At 50.8% G+C, this 19,844-nt stretch overlaps 3 protein-coding genes across 17 annotated transcripts in view; 1 reads left to right on the top strand and 2 right to left on the bottom strand.

The window, feature by feature from the left end:
- The window catches only part of TEX14 (testis expressed 14, intercellular bridge forming factor), a 29,274-nt gene extending 26,874 nt beyond the window's left edge, over nt 1-2,400 (top strand). For 2 of the 4 annotated variants that reach the window (XM_069033222.1, XM_069033221.1), the window contains 4 exons: nt 154-249; nt 895-1,013; nt 1,404-1,467; nt 1,650-2,400. In XM_069033222.1, the coding sequence (XP_068889323.1) occupies nt 154-249; nt 895-1,013; nt 1,404-1,467; nt 1,650-1,686 (316 nt within the window). In that variant the 3' untranslated portion in view covers nt 1,687-2,400. The remainder of the gene's footprint in view (nt 1-153; nt 250-894; nt 1,014-1,403; nt 1,468-1,649) is intronic. The other 2 variants (XM_069033224.1, XM_069033223.1) reach the window with 2 other exon arrangements.
- Nucleotides 2,401-5,680: 3,280 nt separating this feature from the next.
- On the bottom strand, nt 5,681-7,945 carry LOC138120509 (pinopsin-like). Its single transcript, XM_069033264.1, has 4 exons — nt 7,513-7,945; nt 6,785-6,967; nt 6,184-6,329; nt 5,681-5,995 (listed from the first exon to the last, which is right to left on the bottom strand). The coding sequence occupies exons 1-4, from the start codon at nt 7,943-7,945 to the stop codon at nt 5,681-5,683; spliced, it is 1,077 nt and encodes a 358-aa protein (XP_068889365.1).
- A 574-nt stretch (nt 7,946-8,519) lies between these two features.
- DOC2B (double C2 domain beta) overlaps nt 8,520-19,844 on the bottom strand; it is a 38,854-nt gene continuing 27,529 nt past the window's right edge. For all 12 annotated transcript variants that reach the window (XM_069033665.1, XM_069033659.1, XM_069033666.1 and 9 more), the window contains 6 exons: nt 19,501-19,610; nt 13,216-13,342; nt 12,851-13,008; nt 11,447-11,528; nt 11,159-11,255; nt 8,520-10,557 (listed from right to left, as the gene is read on the bottom strand). In XM_069033665.1, coding sequence (XP_068889766.1) covers nt 10,421-10,557; nt 11,159-11,255; nt 11,447-11,528; nt 12,851-13,008; nt 13,216-13,342; nt 19,501-19,610 — 711 coding nt within the window. In that variant the 3' untranslated portion in view covers nt 8,520-10,420. The remainder of the gene's footprint in view (nt 10,558-11,158; nt 11,256-11,446; nt 11,529-12,850; nt 13,009-13,215; nt 13,343-19,500; nt 19,611-19,844) is intronic.

Raw genomic sequence — 19,844 nt, 5'->3', positions numbered from 1 at the left:
TACAAAGATGTAAAATTTTGGGGTTTTATTTTTATTTTAACAAGATTCAAAGCTTACAGAAAGCTTTAAATACCCTGATAATTGTGACTGTTTTATCTGGAAATTTGCAGCATGAGCTTTGTCACCATCACTTTTAAATCTTTTATTTAACAGAGCTCACTCCAGCCTCGATGATATTTTGGAAAGAATGCTCCATGCAGTTCCTGGAGATGGGGAGATCCAAGAACAACCTCGGGGACTCACTCTTGGGTGAGCTGATAATTTATATTTGTGTTCAAGGGTTTATTTTGTGTGATGTGTACAGATCTGGGCAGCACTGCTCAGAAAATGGGCTGTGACTCCTTAGGGAGTGGAGTGTCAGGGAACTTGCCTGGTGACATCAATGTGAACTCACCTACTAAACTGAGAGGGAAAAGAATGTTTTGTTAATACAGTTTCCTGTAGGTAGAAAGCAAATACTTCATCAGGCTTGGAAGGCAGGGCTTGGTCTTCACAGAAACCAGAAATAATTTGACAAAATGGGAGAATTTTCTGAGGTAGAAAAAATGTGCATTAAGAGAACAGACTCATGAAAGCTCTTTATAAAGAAGAGTTTGTGAAAATGGTTCTGCTTTCATGTCAGTATATTAGGAAATTTGAAGAACATGGCAGAAGTCATTTAAACATCATTTTAAGGTAAAAATTTGTATCCCAAATAACCCTTTTTCCTCTTAGAACTAAAGATCAGAGCCCAGGAACTCTGAACAGCTCCACAGTGAGTGACCATAAGTCATCCCTAACTTCTGTCTCACTAAGGAACATAAGACATTCTTGTGTTTGGCATCAGAATTTCCTGTTTCATCCTGTTAAAAAAAAACAAAAACGAGGATGATACACAAAACTCTGTCATTCAAGGGCTGCAAGCCTGCAGGATCCAGAAGATGCTGAAAGGAAGAATGGAGTAGAGGAGAGCGGAGCCTGGGCTGGAGGCAGAGCACCAGGAAGCTGTGCAGGGACTTCAGCAGGTGCTCTTGGTCTGTAGAGCTGCTGGATGCACCCAAAGTTTGAAATGTCCCAAATCTCTGGTGACTTTGGGAAATATTGATGGTAGTTTTTAAATGTAGAAGTCTGGGAGGTGACATCAGTGTGTTTGTTATTGCACAGCATTTGCAGCTGTGCCCCTGTTTTCTGTCAGACCTCAGCACTGAGCTGGGATTGGGCTTCAGGGATGGAAATCAGGATTGGTTTCTGATGACGATGAGGCTCCTGTGGGATGCACCAGGAGCACCAGAGCTGGGGCTGGGTTCTGATTCCAAATGTGGCTGAATGAATCAAGCAGAAAAACCTGGAGCACTTGATTCACTTGCTGTCTCTGGAGTGTTGTGTGGCTTTCACATTCTGAGCTGAATTTCCCTGTTTTTTAGACGAGCACCCCAAGGATCAGAAACCCCACCCCCAGCAGCAGCTGGCTCCAGCTCCACCCTTCAGGTGAGGCTCTCTGTGAGTTAAACTGGAATTGTGGTAGAAATTTATGTGTTGCATGAGCTGCATTCCTGTTTTCCATGAAAAAGAGGCAGTATGAAGTCCCATTCCCTTCAACTGGTAGTTTTATATCAGAAAAAAACAACTGCATAACCTTTTTTCCCCTCCTTTTTTTTTGTCCCCTGCAGGATAATTGTTTTGGATGAGAGCTCTCTCCATGATTAAAACACAGAGTGAATAAATTCTACACATCACCTGCTTGCTGCTGCTTGCACGGTGTTTAGTCTGTGAATTACAGCCCTTTTCTGGCCACACAAGTACCTGTAAAGCTCAGATTTCCTTTAACAGCAGCAGGTACAGAAGAAAATCTAATGCTCTATGCTGTGATATGGTTTGTACTGGTTTATGCCATTGTTGCATGCCCAGGCAGTGTCAGTGTTGCAGAATGGAACTGTTTTTTACTGTCACATCCTTATGAAACTGGTTTTTATTCTGCATGTGCACTTTTTCAGAAGCTAAAGAATTTCTTGCTCTGTTGCATTATGCAGTTTTCACATTAAAGACAAAATGATTGTAATTCTGTGGGCTGCTGGTGGTGCTCAGGCACTGAAATGTTTCCATGCTGGAGTGTTACAGCCCATGTAGTGTCTGTTTTTCCTTGCTCATTAAATTTAACAAGGTAATTTCTTGTTTTCTCTTTACTTAGTGCTTTTGTGATCTAGTGTTGAACTGATTTGACTGATTAAAGGGATTAATTGCTGTGCAAAAAGCTAATGAGGAAAAGGCAGTGTTCTCCAGAGATTGCAAGTGCAGCAATATGTTCCCTGCCAGCATCAGACAAGAATGTGAAAAAAATGTGGTTGTTATGAAGATACCTGATGTTTAATTCAACCCCATTTTTGGTAGGCCTCATCCAAAAAAAAAAAAAAAAAAAACCCACAAAAATCCCTGGATATAATTGAGTTTTGGATTAGAATTTTGATGGGCACAGCAACTTCATATTTAACATTTCTTGTGATAAATACTGTTCAGGTGCAGGAGTGAAGGTTGTCCTGTTCCCTGTGTGACAGACACAGGGATTTGAGCTGGTTTTTGTACATCTGGGTGTGCCAAGTTTTGCATCTTCATTCCTGTTTTTGCAAGGAAATGCTCCAGTTCTGTACCTGTTAATTTGGTTTTGCAACACTAATAAAAGTTTCCAAGGTTATTGTGCTGCCATGTGGGTTTTTTTCTGGTTTGGGAGGTTCTTTTTTGGGGTTGTTCTGTTGGGTTTTTTACTTGTTTTTAACGCTGCTTCCCATCATCAGACTGTGATACAACCAGATGCTGACAGAGTATCCAGTTGCAGTATCCAGGGAGGATACTGCAGAGGTGGGGGAGCTTTCTGAGGATAGATCAAGAGAAAATAAAAATCTTTCATGTGTTTGTCCTGTTGTGGCAGTGACAGTGCCTCAGGATAACAGCAAGGCCTAGAACAGGCCTCGCCCCAGGCTGTGACACAATTCTGTCCCAAAAAAGGTTTCATATTCTCTAACCCAGGCTTGTACCAACCTGGATTCTCTGTGTGGGACTTCTGTGCTCCAGGCAGAAGGATTTTTATTCCTGGTAGGAGCTGCTGGAACAAGATCCTGCTCCCCATGGCCCTGGGGCTGTGTTACCTGCAGGGACAGAGAGCGCAAAAGTTAAATTGCAAATTTTTATTGTGTGATCCTGTCCTTGGCGGCTCATGACTCAGAACTGAGGGTAATTTCCTCTCACTTTGGGCAGTGTTTTTGTTTTGTTTCAGCCTTGTTCAATTGAAAAAAAAGTAGCTAAAGCCTGTGGGGCTGCAGCAGTGTTGTGGAGGAGAGCAGCACACAAGCGTTTTCACACGCACAGAATTATCCATCACTTTGGGCTGCAACATGTGAAATCTCCTCAGCTTCCTGCATTTCTTGTTCTATTTTATCTGTGGGACCAAATGGTGAGCAGACTGTGAACCATCTCCCTATCTTTTTTTAATCTTAATGTGCAGAATTTTTATTTCTGTTGGTGGAGGGCCTTTCAAGTAGCCCCATAGCCTGTCTGATCTCCTTATCGGGGCCAGAACACAACAGAGACTTCAGTTTCTCAGCTGCTTGTACTTTCCCAGATTTAAGTTTAGCATGGATGTAAATCATCCTGATAACATAAAGCAAAGGCACAAAAGCTGTAATTAACAGGAACAATTAAACAAGGACCAGTGCAAGACAGCAGAGGAGATCAGAGGGGCCCATCTAATGCTGCTTTTCAGCTTCCCCGAGAATGAAAGCCCAATTAATTAAATTAAAACAGTGATACTGAGCTGTTCTAATTCCTCTCTGAGCCCTGTGAGCTGAGCTGTTGTGCTCAGCAGGAGAGAGGGAGGCTGAGACACGGGGATGGGGATTGGTGTCCTGTCCCCCCACACCAGGTCATGGAATCATGGAATGGTTTGGGTCGGAAGGGATCATAAAGATAATTCAATTCCACCCCAAGCTCCATCCAACGTGTTTCATTCCTTTGTACTGGGCTGGTTTGGGGATTTTTGTTTTGTTCTTGGTTTGGAGCAGAGAATCTCAGGTGGAGAAAAAACAAACCCCTCAGTCTCCCAGATCTCATCATTCTCCAGCCCAGTGCAAATTGCTGGGGTGCCTGGCTGTGGATCGCCTCATTTTGAAAGCAATTCAAGGGTTCAGGCTTAAAAACCTGTAAGACAACTCTGAAGGCAGGCAGGCTTTTTTAGAGACAGAGGAATTGGGTGAAACCCAGTTTCAGCGACTTGCTGTCTTCAGTATCGCCTTTAGAAGCCTTTCCTGGGTTCCTAAATGACAGAATCTGCCTCCAAAACCAGAAATGTGATTGCAGCTGGGGTAGATAAACACTGAGATTTGAGATTCAAGATGAGGTGTGAAGCTGCAGAGCCTCCTGGAGGTTTTTTATCTTTTATTTTATCCTTTCAGGCTTTGGCATTTTTTGTTTGCTGTTAATGGGCAGTGGTGCCTCAGGGCCTGTTACCACTCGTGTTTTCAGCCTTGCTGGGAAATCAGTGGACTAAGACCTTTTCCTATTGCCTTAACTATAAAAAAACATTAACTTAGTATCTTTGCATTGTTTTTTTTCTGGTTTTCTGTAGCCATGTTTGTGGCACTTGACATGAGGGATGTGCCAGCTCTGGTAGCAGGAGGGGATGTGTTTTCTGTCCAACCCTCTGTCAGCCAAACAGATGAACTGCTTAGTATTTATTAGTGTTTATTAACACAGTTGGCTCTTAAACATTCCTGCTGGATTTATGCCAGACTTACAGCATCACCCTGAACTTCACAACAGGACCAGGCAATGCAGGCAGGGCTTGCTCTGTCTGGGGATGGTGACAGACCACGTTCCACCCAACTCTGGGCCAAACAGCAACCTGGGATGTTGTGCACTGTGGAAAAAAATTTTATTTTGTGTTCTTGAAAGGCTCCAAGGTGAGGGGCTGGGAGGGAGGGGGTTCCTTAGGAAATAGTGGAAATCTGCAGTTTCTCCCATAATGGAATGGCTCCTCTCCAGCAAGAAGACACTGTCATGTCTTTTTTTTTGCTGGGGACCTCTCCAACCTCTGAGAGCCCCCCATCAGCTGCATCCTGATCCCTTCTGTGCTCCTGTGGGTGGCACAGGCAGATCCTGGAGCTGGCACTGGTGCAGGCAGGATGTGGCAGCCGTCACACAGGATGCAATGGTGTCACCTTGTTTCTCAGCCCTTCTGCAGCGACCTGGGGACTGGGGGCAGCTGGAGAGGTTTTCCCCAGCCCCCGGGGGTAGTAACCACAGCACAGCATTCCCAGCAGGCAGCTCTGGAACTGGGCAGGGAAGGAAGGATCAGGTTATTTGTGGCAACAGAAACCTGGCGTCACCTCGAGACTTGGCGGGTTGGACACTGGTTATATTTTGGGAAAGATCTCTGTCTATTCCCAGCCCAACTCTTTGCAGTTTATGGACAATAAAAGTTTCATTCTGTTTGCTTAGTGCCTTCAACGAGCAGCCTGTGATCCAACATTAAGTTGCCTGACCCCATAAAACCATGGAAGCGGAAAATGAGCTCTTGTTCGGGCTCGCAGGCTGCTCCCTCCCTTTCCATTTTATTCCCCAAATCCTTGCTGCTTACACAGCAACCCCGGGATCGAGCCTGTGGCCACACTTCCAGATAGGATAGATAGTTCCTCCAGTTTTTTTGAGGCTGTTAAGCTGTTTCCAGCAGCCCCAGTGAAGCTGTGGTGGATTTGTTTGCTTGTTTGTTTGTTTGGAGCTTTCTCACCTGTTTGTTCATGAAGACGTAGATGATGGGGTTGTAAACCGTGGCCGTCTTGGAGAAGTAGGAGGGCAGGGATGCCAGGGCTGGCTGGATGACGATGTCCTTGCTGGTGGCCACCACCAGTGCAAAAGTGGCGTAGGGCAGCCAGCAGGTGAGGAAGGCCACCACCATGGCCACCACCATGCGTGTCACCTCCCTCTCCGCCCGCTGCGTCGTGTCCGACTCCTGCTGCTGCGCCGCGGCCTGCGGGGAGTTGGGGACAGAGGGAGATGCCTGTCAGCAGCTTGGAACAGCACTTCCATTCCTTGGGAGCCCTGAGGGCAGCACCAGGAGGTGCCAGCTCTGCCAAAACCTGCCCTGAGGCCCTTCATGCCGATGGGGACGCTTTGGGAGCGGAACAGCGCGGACTCACCTGAGCTGGGCGCACTTACCGCCCGCAGGGTCAGCAGCAGGTTGGTGTAGGAGAAGAGGATCAGGCTGAGGGGCATCACAAAGCAGGTGACAAACAAGGCCAGGATGTAGCTGCTGTTGTTGCTGCCACCCGTGTACCAGTTGGGCCCACAGGAGGTTCTCAGGCCTGGAATAAAGGTCGGGAATGAGCCCAGTTACGGGCTTGGATAAAGGCTCAGGAATGGGCTCCAAAACAGCCATGGCACCCAAGAACCTCTCACTTTTCCATCCCCAAGGGCCTGGAGATCAGGCACGGTGGGGTTTTGGCTGGTGAAATGCCCTCTGTGATTTGTTGTGGAGTTGTGCCAAGCCCCTACAAGAGCAGGTTTGGGCTGGGTGTGTGCTGGGTGCTGCTCCAGCAGCCAGAGCAGATCCTGACTCAGATAAGAGTGGCTGCAGAGTGTCCTGTGGTGGGGAACTTCCAAAGAACAGCCTCCAGGAGAGGATTATTGGCTGGGCAAGCAGCAGATATTAACAGGAGACATTAGCCCTTTAAACTCCGGCACAGACACTCTCCAGCTACCCCAGGCTTGAAAACAAGATGCAAGAAGACAACACAGTGGAGTCTGTCACCTCTCCTACCTTCAGGCACGTAGCTGCTCCAGCCCAGGAGTGGTGGGGTTGTCCAGAGCAGGGACCAGCCCCAGGTGAAGGCACAGCCACTGGCAGCGTGCTGGTGCTGGAACCGAAAGTCTCCCAGGGGTCTGCAGATCACCAGGTACCTCTCCAAAGCCAGGATGGCCAGGGACCACAGCCCCACGATGCCTGGGGGGACAGGGAGGGGTCGTGTCTCAGGGACAGGTTCTGCTGCCTCTGCTGGGACTGGGTAGATGATGATTTAGTTCAAGAAAATGTTGTTTGAACAAGAAGTCGGATGTTTTTTCTTACAGCAGGGAGAGCTGTGATATTTGGCCCTTAGAAATGAAGTTGGCAATGGGTGGCTGTGATGCCTCATGGTTACAACAACAGTGTCCTCAAGGAGGGGTTTCGTGCAGTTTCCTATCCCTGGTACACAGCCAGCCCCATGAGTGCTGACAGAGCTCCCAGCACCCATGAAATGCATCCCAAACAAGGATTCCCCATGCCCCCAAGAGGCATTTCCCACTCTGTGAAGACCAAGACTGGATATGTGGTGACCTGGCACACCCAACAGTCTCCCCAGCCCTTCCCCGCGCTAACAAAGAGCTGAAGGACACAAGTTTCACAACATGCAAGCATTGACTTTAGGTGGTGAACATCTCCAAAGCCCCTTTGCTAAACCCAGAAGCAGCAGCCGAAGCCCAAGGCAGGTGTGGAGTTCATCTCCTTACCTGTCAGGGACACCATGAAGCCCTCCAGCTCGCAGAGCCGTTGCCCGAACACGAAGAAGCCGCTGATGTTGTTGGAGAGGCTGACGGAGCTGCCACAGAGCGTCACCAGCAGGTTGGCCACGGCCAGGTTCACCAGGATGTAGTTCAGGGGCGAGCGGAGCTTCTTGTGCCTGATGGACACCACGATGACCAGGCCGTTGAGCACCGAGGCCGAGGCCACCACGAGGCCCATGAGCACGGCCACCGCCAGGTACATGGCCCGGGGGGCCTGGTGGGGCCACTGGGGGCCATCGAAAGGCCCTGGGGTGCCGTTGTTCGGGGGCTCCTGGGAGCTGTCCATGGAGCAGCAGCACCTGGGGCAGGTGACCCTCCCCAAACGCGGAGCCTCTTTATAGAGCAGGAGGGTCTGACGTGCCCCAGAGCAGCTGGGCATTCAAATATCTTAAGCTTTATTTTAATCTGAAGGGTTTGTCCTCCCTCCCTCCCTCCCTCTTTTTATAATCAGCTCTTTATTCCCGAGGGGATAAAGAGTGACTTAAACAAAAATCTGATGACTGAACAGAGCATCATTTAATTGAGTAAATATTTTTTTTCCTCATGCTTTCCAGCTGGAGTTTCCTGTAAGCCCGGCCTTGGCACCTGGGACTGGACATCATTCCCTGTGCCCTGGTTTGGCTGGGCTTCAAGGCAACTAAATACATACATAAACATAAATAAATATAAATACACATGTGGTATATATATACTTCATTGGGCCATATATATGTATTTTCCCTCTCCATCTATCTATATAGATATAGACATATATAGATATATAGATATCCCCATATATATATTTTTATAAATACTTTTAAGTACATATATAGTATTTATGCTATATTGGGCCAAGCAGCCCCCAATGCTCTGGTTTAAAAACCATTCATCCCCAAATCCTTGCCATCCCCCAAACTCAAAAGCTGCAGCACCAGCATCAACCTCTTTTTTTTTAAATTTTATTTTTTATCCTTTTTATGTTCGGTTCTCATTATAAATATTAACAAATCTGACCAAAAGTACACAGATAGGTAATACTGAAATACAAAAGTCTCTCAGGATGCAGGGAAAGACGGTTTCTGCAGCCTTCACATGGTAGCAAAACATTGGTATCAAACATTTCACAAGGCCTGGCATGACAACCACCAACTCTGCATGCAGCTGGGACGGACGGACGGACGGACGGAGTGTCCACTTAGAAAAGGCCGGGATACAAAGTGAAGGAGCCCACACACACATGTCCTACTCCACCTCAGGCATAAACCAGTTTCAGGTGCTGGAACAAAGGATGGATTGAAAGGAACTTTGCCAGAAAAAGGGAGGCACAGCCAAACCTGGTGCTCCTGGAGCTTCCCTGGAAGCTCAGATCCCAACCAGGTTTTAAGGTGCTGGACCAGAAAGGATTAGTGGGAACATCCGACTTGACAGGCTGCCAGCATTCCAATAAAATCCATGCATATCTGCAGGATGCATTACAAATATTAAGTTGTTAAAAAAAAAAAACCCTATGAATGTTGGTTTTTTATCTTTTCTCCCCCCCATATCAAACAAGGCGTAACACGATCCTCACTGGGAAAAGTAAACGTAGGCTTCCAGAGATTTCATTGCTTCCCAGGAAAAAAAAAAAAAAAGAAGTTGGCAACGTGTGCACAGGGCTTGGAAGCTGAGGGTGATTGACACTTGTAGGGAAAGAGCAGCTCTTCCTAAGAAATCATTGTTTAAAGGCTTCAAAAAATTTTGGGAATGGCGCAGCATTTCCCGGAAAGTTTTAGCTCATCCCACCAGATGTCTGGTGGCACGAGGCTGAAGAGACCAGCCAAGGTGGATCACAGAGGATGATATCTGGGATTGATGATATTAATATATTATTAGTGTGCCATATTAATATTACTGTGCCATACACAGAAATTTATTTGATTTGGATGCTGTCTGAGGCAGAAAATGGATCAACCTCATGGCCGTGCCGAACCACAAACACAACCCCAGCTCAGCCCCGAGGCTCAGCATCTTCATTATTTAACGGATGAATTGGAAAGGGATGAAAAAGGGAAAAATGACACCAAATTTCAGCCTGAAGGCTGGCTTTGCTGGAAAAACAGCCGTGCTGCTGCATGGCATGGTTTCATTAGGAGAGCGGCTGCTGCTGATCCTGGGAAGCAGGAACAGCCAGGCTGCTCCACTGAGCTTTTTATTTTGCCTCCCAAACGTGAGGCTGCCCGATCCCAGGAGGAAAGCCGTGGTCTGCACAGCTCTGCTGACTTCCCATGAGTTACTGGAGAGGACGAGCACAACATTCCTGGAAGGAAAGCAAACACTCCATCCAGGTTTACCAGGGACACGATCATTCCAACGGAGGAGCTTTAAATGCGTAAAAGATTGTTTAGGCCCAAACCACAGAGACTGACAAACCACCAGAGATATGGCACAAGCTGCCTTGAGGAGACAGTTCTGGGTTTTGTGTGTTTTTAGGGACGCCTTTTGCCGATGCCGGACACACGGACGCAGACGGACGCATTCATTGTTGCCACTGACTTGCAAGGCAGCGAGAAGGTAACTGAGTAGAGCCAGGATGTGGGAGAGGAGCCAGACTGCAGTGCATGCAGGGGTGCACACCTGTGTGTGTGTGTGTGTGTGTGCACGTGCATGCTCGAGAGTGGGGCTGTGAGTGTGGCAGGGCGCAAAGAGGCATTTTGGAAAAGCCTTGGGAGCCGGGAGCGGCCGCTGGAGCAAACCACCTGTGCCTTCTCCCCTGGGAAGGGCTTCCCTGCAGCCAGGCCCTGCTGTGGGGTGTCCTGCTCTCCTGGCTGTCCCGGGATCCTCCGTTAGCCAAAGCTGGGAGGAGTCCAAAGGCTGTGGAGCTGCGGCCCCACGGGGCTCAGTCGCTGAGGATGGCGCCTGGCAGCTCGTTGGTCAGCGTGTGCCAGCGCTCGATTTTCTTGTCCTTGTTCTTCAGGCAGTCGAACCAGTGCTTCAGCCGCTCCCCTTTGGCATTAATTCCTAACACGACTCCGCCTTGGGAGAGAGACAGAGAGAGGGAGAGGTGGGGGGGGGAGTATCAGCCCTGCAAGGGATGCTGAGAGATGCCGAGGGATGCCAGGGGATGCTGGAGGGAGCCGTGTGATTCAGCATCCTCACAGCATCCAACCTGATGTGAAATAGAGCCCATCCTCCCCACCCCCTCATGGCTGTGATCTGGGACCTGTCCCAGGCAGTGCCCCTGTCCCTTGTGCCAAGGGCTCACTGCAATCACAGCAGCTGTCAGAGGTACCGGGCACTTGCTAGTGATAAATCACAGGACCCAGCAACAAAATCACAACAAGCCCGGACATCCAACAGAGATAAATGGAACCTCCCTGTTAAAGATGTTTTTTACTCAGAGGAAAACATCTGAAAACAGAAGGGGAGAGGGAGACACATTTTCTCCCTGCTTGGATGCTCCTTGAGAGGCTCAGGTGCAGGAGAGGGATAAAAGCAGAACCGAAACCCAGCGAGAATGAATGTGGGGATGGAGAACAAACCAGGAGGCTGGAGGAGTGCAGGAAAAATGAGAGGCACACACAGTGAAGATAAATAAAAAAGAGGCCAAGGACACCCTCTGGAGTGTGCCACTCACCTATGAAATCATTTGATTTCCCGATATCATAGTCCCACACGGTGACTTCCAAGGTCTTCTTTGCCAGGTCACCGTGCTTGATCTCATAGAAAAACTCCTGTGGGGGAGCAGAGGCAGAGTCAGGATGAAACAGGGGCTGGGGCTGTCCATCCTCCTCCTCAGGCTTTGCTGCCCATGGGGATCCTAACCCCAATCCCTCACACGGTGACTAAAGTGGGGTTTCTTTATCTTTTAAGTCTGAGGTTGAGAAAAGCCCCTGGGTGAGAGCCACACCCACCCCAAACCCACCTCATTGAACTCGGGGTTCAGCGTTTTCTTCTTCACCGCTGTCTTGTGCTTGGATTTCTTGTCCTCATCTGGTTTCAAGTAACTGCAACGAGACCGAAGCAGCCCAGTGAGTCCCAGTGAGGAGAGCAGGAGGCCACGGGTGGGGACATCTGTGGCTGCAGGACCAGCTCCTGAGCAGAGCCAGGGTGAGGTAGGTGACTGAGCCCCCTGAACCTCCAGATCCTCCTCCCCTGCTCTCCCCCCTGTCAAAATGCTGGGGATGGCTGGGAGGAGGCAGCATTTCCCCACCTTAGAACCGAGCCAGCTGCTGGCTGCAATCAGAGAGCACCGATTATCCCCTCTCCAGTCCCTAGGGGACACTGGCACTGCACACATGCTCCCCAAACCCATCACTCCCAGCCCAGGACCAGTCCACACTCAGGAGTGTGTGACCAGCCTGCTCATCCAGAGCCTCTCCAGGAGACAGGAACCACATCCGTGTGGAAAAGGGAGCAGGAGGGAGCAGCTTTGAGCTGTTCCCTGCAGGTATTCTGCAGCACAGCACCAGAGCTGGACAGCAAAGATTAAAGTGTCACCAGGCAGAGAGGGGACCCAAAACGTGGGCCAGGCCAAAGTCAATCCATTGTGGGTTTGTGCTGGTGCTGTGTCTTTAAACATCGGTTCTGCTTCCTCGCTACACGTTCCACATCTTGTTCGTAATTTAAAAATTAGGGCTTGTACTGAGTAGCATCACTTTTCTATCTGCTCTGATCCCAGCCCTGCAGATGCAATCTCCAGTGAATGGCACAGGGGACACCCAAAACTGGCTGGGTGCGATGGGAATTGTGTTGCTCAGGGACTGAGCCTCCCATGGGCATCTAAAAAAGCAAGAAGGGATTTTTATACAAACACCTCCACCCCTAAAAAACAATTAAATAAGAAGGTGAAAGTGTGCTGCTGCTGAACTCCATTCCTGGTCTCCCAGGTGTGGTTTTTCCCAATAGCTCTGCAAATATATCCCTGAAAGTGCCCCAAGTTTGAGTCAGCACAGTGGGGACAGGGAGGCAGGACAGGCACAGGGTCCTTCCTCGCCATGGCCACCCCTTCTTTGCAGAGAATTTGAAAAATGCCATCCCCCCAAAAACCAGGAGCTGTGGTGAGTCAGGGCTGAACCAGCGGGGACAGCCCCGCTCCACCAAGCCCTGCACCCACCTCACCTGGAAGCTCTGCCAAAATAAGTGCCAGGGAATGACGCTCCAGGCAGAGGCAAGCTGCTGCCGTGACGGCCTCATTTGCATCTCCTAATGAGAGCAATTAATTCCCGCTCCGGGCAGAGGTGGGAGGGGACAGCAGGGAGAGGACAGCAGGGCCGTGGTGGCCGCAGGTCACACTCATATTTGTCACACTCACATTTGTCACACTCACATTTTGACGTAGGGGTCGGAGTAGCCATTGGCATCCATGGCAGCCAGGTGGGCGCAGCGCATGATGCCCACCTGCAGCCCCTGCTTCTGCGAGATGTACTTGAGCGAGATGAGGATCCTGCCACGCTCCTCCAGCGACTTGTCCTCTGTTTTATCTATCTGGGGAGGGAATGCACCCAGTCTGGGGGCTGTACTGGGATACAGCCACAGCCAGACACCTCCCCAGCCAAGGGATGCTCTTTCCCCCTCCCTGTCCCTGATGGTGTTTGAGGGGCCAAACAGCTCCATGATCCCACATGCCACAGGGAGAAGCTGCTGTATCTGTGATCCCATGGTGGGGTGAGGCTCTGAACCCCCTTCACTCACCGGCAGCTGCTTCTCCAGGCAGATGTTGAAGTTTTTGGTCTGGTTGGGCTTCAGTTTCTTCAGCGGGATGCGCGTCTCCCCGATGAACTCGTTGTGGCGGAACTTGTCCTCGTCACACACCGAGATCCTGCAATGGGCACAGGCTGAGGGGAGGGGCTGCCCCCCTGCACTCCAGGTCCCCCCAGTGAGGGAACAGCTGAGCTCACCCTTCCCCAGGCCATGGACAGGGCACCTCCTCTGCAGGCAGCTGGAAAACAGCTGGAATGCATCCAGCTGCTGGCACAGCCCAGCCAGGGCAGCTCTTGGTGTGAGTCGCTGGTCTAAACTCCCATCCCAGCCCAGGCACTGTCAGAAAACTGAGCTGGAGCCTCAGCCATCCTAATGACTCTTCCATTAAAACATCAAAGTCATCAGTGACCAAAGCAAAATTATTCAGAGTTGCTGGAGCTGCATTTTGCCCAGCCATGGAGGCTCTTCCTCAAGCCTCCCTTGGACAGCATGGCCAGGAGAAGCCTGCTTCCCACACAGCTCCTTCCCGAGGGGCTCAGGCACTGCACGGAGTGTGGCAGCTCCCAGGGTGACCTGGCTGGGACACAGAGCGGGTCTGCCACCTCCTGTCCCAACAAACCCACAATGCCAGCAGTGATTTCCACACCCAGCCCATGGAAAGCATCACACCCTGGCAGGTGAGGCTCTCCCAGCCCCGCTGGGGTCCCAATGACAGCAGCTGCATCCGAGGGCAGTGACGTGGTGCTGAGCCGAGGCTGTTTTCCATGAAAAAGCTATAAATGCCTTTCCCTGAGCTGGCAGCTAATGAGTCATTCCTCTGCTGCTTCCCAGCCCGCTCTGGGCGTCGGGAGAGACGACAGAAGAGCAAAGTTAGTGCTTGCAGAGAGCCTCTGCTTGCAGCTCCCGAAATCCCAGAGAGGGCCAGAAGGGTCCCTTGAGGGAGCAGCTGTTCCCCAGCAGTGCTGGTGATGGGGAAAGCCACCCCACCCCCCTCCAAAGGGAGCATCCTGCATCCCCTCTGGAGCCATGCAGGGACTGGCTGGGCTCCCTGCCCATGAAGGCATTTCCTTTCCCTGCCCTTACATCCTTTCTCCTTTTTAAAAAAATGCTCTTACAGAGTCTTCTCATCCTTTTGGTACCTGATTGTTTCCTCTTTCACCCACTCCCTTTGGTTTCCATCTGCTATGGGTGGCACCTCTGTCCCCAGGGACCACGGGGGAAGGGGGAAAAGCAATTCAAGATAAATAATGCCCTGTGATCCCACCTGAGAGCAAGGAATTGCACACCACATCTTTGGCCTGCTCAGCATCTTCACGGTTTATCCATGGATGGGTTATCTGTGGATGGTTTAGTGGCTTATTCAAGGATGGTTTGATCACCCTCACACTCACAAATGAGTAACAAGGAAGCAAGGAAGCCGTGGGAATGTCTTGGTGCCACTGCACAAGGATCATCAAGGCTGGGGAACAGCAGAGGAAAGGGATTTGGGAAAAAAATCGAGTAGGAAAACAGGGAATGCTGCTCTCCAGAAAACTGTGGCTGGATGCAGCGTTACTATAGATACCCACGAAAAAAACACCCCACCACCACGGTAAAATCCTCAAAGAGAATCTCAAGTGCAGGCACGATATTCCCCATTTCCTCTTGTCTTTCTTGTAAAGAACAAAACCTACAAAGGAGAAGCAGCAGCTCCAGAGTCAACGCTGCACTTGCCAGGCACGTGGAACCCCATCTGGGCAGAGATGGGGAGGGGCAGGAGGGGACATGGCCTCACAGGGAGCTGGCAGCCCGGGATCTCTGTGTATACCCAGCAGTTGTGGAGCTGTGCTGGCTCCCTGGCACTCAGGGAGACAGGATTTGGGATGGTTTAACTCTCAAAAATGTGAGTAAGGGTTCTGCTGACAATGTCCAGATACACCCCAGAAGCACAGCAAGATCCCAAACACAATGTCCTGCTTGCTGTGAAGACTCAGGAGCCTCAGGATGGGTAAGAGCCCAGGAAAGAAACGTGGAAAACTCCAGTGGTGGTGGCAGGGGAAGCATCTCCAGTGTCACACTGGGAGAGAGCCCACTGGGCCCTGGTTCCATGCCCTCAGGGATATGGGAAGTCCCTTAGGAAGTAGTTTTTGGCACATCGGCAGGACCTGGGAACTGCCACTGCCCTGAGCAGCACAATGGAGCTGGAGACACCTCCAGGTCTCTCCCAGCCCTGTTGTCCCTGTGGCACCTCTGGTCACCTCTCAGGTGGGTCCCCACATCTTGTGCCCATCTGTGTGGGACACCAAGAGAGGGTTTTGTGTCATCTCTCCCAGTGCCTCAGGCTCAGCCCCCAGTCCCAGTTCCTCTTCCTAGCTGCTGTTCATCCCCACTGGAATGGGATTTCCAGCTCTGCAGTACCCTGGCCCTTCAGTGAAGGCAGCGAGCTTTGAGTGAGAGGAGCAGGAAGCTCCAGCCCCAGCCCTCCCTTTGGGAAAAGGCGTAATGCAATCACAGCAGCTTGGATTTTATTACGAGAAATTGATGTGATGGAATTTTTATGCCTTGGGTTAGAAAATCAGCCCCATGACAAGCAGCACGAGATGCCTCTGGCAGCCTCATTCACCTTCCATCCCCGGCCTGTAACTGGGGCATCACCCCTCTCTCATCTCTCCTTATTAATCCCAATCCCTCCAGCCCGGTGTTGGGTTGGATATCCTCACTGTGGGGTCCTGATCTTTACATTAAGGGCTGTGAAAACCACCTTGGAAGGGAACTAAGCAGCAAATGAACAATCACTGCTCATTAAACTTCTCCCTCCTACTCAGCCTGGGCTCCTGGGTTAGAGTCCTGACTCACTGCTCAGCTCCAGCAGCTGACGCACGGCTTCTGCTCCCTCACACGAGTTCCTCAGCCTCTTTCCCAGCATGAAAAGGGGGAAATGGGGGTCAGCAAGGACCCTTTTCCACACAAACCACACAGAGCAGAGCCTGAGATGCATCCCCTGTGTCCAAGATCCCTTATGGCAACACAGGAGGCTCTCCATGAGGAGCAGGTGATGCTGGCTTGGTTTAAGGACAGGCAACACCAGGCAAGGAGACAAAAATAACATCTTGGGAAAGTCCAGTTGTCCAGAAAAAAAAGGAAGATTCCATCCTGGGCTCCATCACAAAATGCCTCAAAGTCTGAGTGCAGAAACCACAGCAGCAGTGAGTTATAATTACAAGTGCACCTGCAATTCCAGGCAAACCCCATTCACCCAGAGTAAAGCAATTTGGGACCCCAAACCTTGAAGTGGCTGCACTCCACTCATTAGTCCTGATCAAATAGTATTTTCTGAATAATACATTTAATGAGTCATGATGTTTGTCAAACACATGATTAAACAAAGAATTCCTGGCATTCGTGGGCTAGCTGAGTACTCCATGAATAATGCATCAACTCGCCAATATATCTGGATATGAATAATTGTATCCAATATCTGGCCAGCTCGGGTATTTATTATGAATGCAATTTATTTATTGCATATTACATGTATTATTTAAATGGAGGCGATTGTATTCTGCCTATTCCAGTTTCCCCTGCAGCATTTCTCTGCCTCCCCCTGACATTGTACCCTGTGGTCAGAGTCCAGGTGGGAATGGGGGCTCCAGGGTGGGATTTCCCCCCAGTGCTGGCAGGGAATCTGTCCCCAGTCCCATCCATCTGTGCACTGCAGTGTGTTCTGCATGGCTCTGAACCTGCCTTTTCCCAGGCTGGTGGGTGGTTTCATCCCTGCTAAGCCTTGGGCTACACTCAGGGATATTTAATTCAATGAATGGATGAGACCTTTTGAGATCCTCCCACCTGCCACGCTCCACGAAATCCCAAATATCTGGTGCTTTTTGAGGGGGTTGGTTCATTAACAAAATCCTGCTTGCCAGTGCTGCCTTCACCTCTCCTTCGCCTTGGGGAGGAGAACCCTGATGGCTCCTGGGGTTTGTGACAGCAAAGTCACTCCACCAATTTGGACAAGGCCACACAGGGATGAGGGAGAACCTTTCTGGGTTGGGGCTGGGGGGCTTGGGCAGGAGGGGTTCCAATTCCCAGCTCTCTGGGATGTCCCTACTCCAGCTGCTCTGACAAATGTCACTTGTCCCCTCCAAAAAGGCTGCAGGCGCTGGCAGTGTCCCATGCCAGCACCACCCCGCCAATCCATGCTGGACACGTCCCACCAGGTGGGCAGGGAAGAGTTCTGGCTGCTTTTCCAGCTTCCCTGACACATCTCCAGGCTGCAGGGAGGCGAAGGCTGGCGGCAGCTTTGATCTCCACCTTTATTTCTACATTAAAGAGACTTTGGAATTGAGTTCTCTGCCCAGCTCAGCACCAGGGAGGCTCCTGGGGAATGGTCACCACCCAGACCTAGGGAAGCATCACTAATGCTCTTTCAAGTAGCACCAGCTGCCTGGCAGGAGCCTCTCCTGATTAGCACAGGGAAAACCTGCATCCTCTTGGCTTTGAAGTTGGCTTTTCCTGATGGAAAAGGAGATATTTGGAGGAGAAGATGGATGGGTGAAGCAGAGCACCCAAGGCAGGACAATGCATGGAGATGTGTCCTGCGGGAAGCGGCACTGGGAGAGTGCAGGGCCAGCTCATAGAAGAGAAACAACTCAAGCCACACCAAAACACTGACAGATGGTCAGTTTAGATGGGATATTGGGAAGGAATCCTTCCCTGTGAGGGTGGGGAGGCCCTGGCACAGGGTGCCCAGAGCAGCTGTGGCTGCCCCTGGATCCCTGGAAGTGTCCAAGGCCAGGCTGGACAGGGTTTGGAGCAGCCTGGGATAGTGGAAGGTGCAAATGAGATGATCTTTAAAGTCCATCCAGACACATTCCCCTGCAGACTGAGGGGTCCCAGGTGGGGTACAGGGGTCCATGAACAGTTTTGAGCTTTGGGGAGGGCACAAGGAGCTCCATGACACCCAGGCTGGCAGGCAGGAATGGGATGGGGTAGCACAGGATTTCTGTGGGGAGAAAGGCAAATCTAGCCCCACACATATTTTGGTGCATCCCCCATCCCACAGCTTCCAGGATCACAGCCCTTCCCAAGGGAGAAGCAGCTCCCAGGACCCTGAAAGAGTGGGGGTCGAGCCCTCCTGCTCCCTGTTGCCTTCCAACAAACAACTCAGCCAACATCTCCTTACAAACCGATTTCCACGCTTCAGGAGGCTGCAAACTTCAAAGCCTGGAGTGAAAAAATACCCACCAATAATAACAACAAACTGAAGGCTTCCCAGCCCCACCAGCCTGCAGCCCTTGCAGTGTGACTAATGTTTTCCAAGTGAAATAATAATCCATGGTGCTGAATTTCCCATCTCCCTGCACACTGCAGGCAACAGGTGGGTTCTGCCCCGCTTCACCTCCGAGCAGCACCTCTCACAAGGCAGCTTTGTGCTCTTGGTGTGGGGAAAATCACAAACTCCCAGGGCACCTGCAAATGAGGAGGGTGGGATTCCAGCCACGGAGCTGGCAAAGCCCTGAGTCCTTGGAGAAAGATGCAAAATCCTTTGTTTGAGAGCGGATCTTACAGCAAAGCCTGCAGCAGGGTCGCAGATCAGTGTGGTGATGGAGCAGCCGAGGCTGCCCACAGTTCCTGCCCTCATCCAGGTGGGACAGAGGCCACAAACATGCAAATCTTCACACTCAGATCCCTGCAGAGCATCATTCCAAGCTCTGCCCCTGCCCGTCCCCATCCTCACACAACCCCTCTCAGCCCCTGGGAGATGCTGCCAGGAGATGTTGAATGCACAGACTGAACCAACAGAATAAAATAATAAAATAAAGACCCGCACTCTTTGTTTGGTTGGACAGTAGCTCACAGAGGCCTCCAGCTTCCTCCCAAAAAGCTCAGCTTTGAAAGGGACCCAGAACTTCCCTGAGGAGATTTTCTCAGCGAGACACGACCGCAAAGCCTCAATGTGTGCCAGTGAGAGCTGGGCACGAAGAGGTTAAACCCAAACCACAGCACCTCTGCAGGCAGGAGCCAGCCAGAGAGCTCTGAAGTTAATGATGCAGCAGGAACTGGTTATCCCAGCCCAGGCTGCCTGTAAATCATGCTCTGGGGTGATGGATGTGTGCAGGGCACTCACACAAACTCTCAGCTTTGCTGGGGGATAACTCTGCCCTGCTCTGCTGTAAGCAGCTCCAGGACCCTCCTGTGGGGCTGAGCCTGTGGGAAATGGTCACTGGGATGGGGAGGGACAGCTGGCACAGGGCTGAGGGAGGGGAAGGGACCCCGTGTCCCCCCAGAATCGAGCCCTACCTCAGGGTTTTGCGGATCATGTCCTCGTCGGTGATGCCGTAGTAGGTGAGGGTCTCGTTCCAGGTGGGGTTCAGGGTGTTGCGCAGCGTTTTGGTTCTCAGCTTGTTTGCCTGGAAAAGCAAAGGAAGTGGGGGTCAGTGGGATGTGCCCCAGGAGGCTGTTTGGGCAGGAGAGGAAGCCCAGTTTGGAGATGAAGGGGCAATGGGTGCTGCCACTCTTCTGCCCCAGTGCTGTAACCCAAATCCACCCCTAATCCAGCAAAAACCAGAGGGGCAGGGACACAGCAACTCCCTCATTTCCAACCCAACCCAACCCAATCCCACATCCTGGAAACAGCCAGCAAA

Source organism: Aphelocoma coerulescens, chromosome 19 (genome assembly GCF_041296385.1).
Source record: "Aphelocoma coerulescens isolate FSJ_1873_10779 chromosome 19, UR_Acoe_1.0, whole genome shotgun sequence".
Lineage (NCBI taxonomy): Eukaryota > Metazoa > Chordata > Aves > Passeriformes > Corvidae > Aphelocoma > Aphelocoma coerulescens.
The sequence above is the reverse complement of the archived record's forward strand: the minus strand, read 5'-3'. Positions and strand labels throughout refer to the sequence as shown.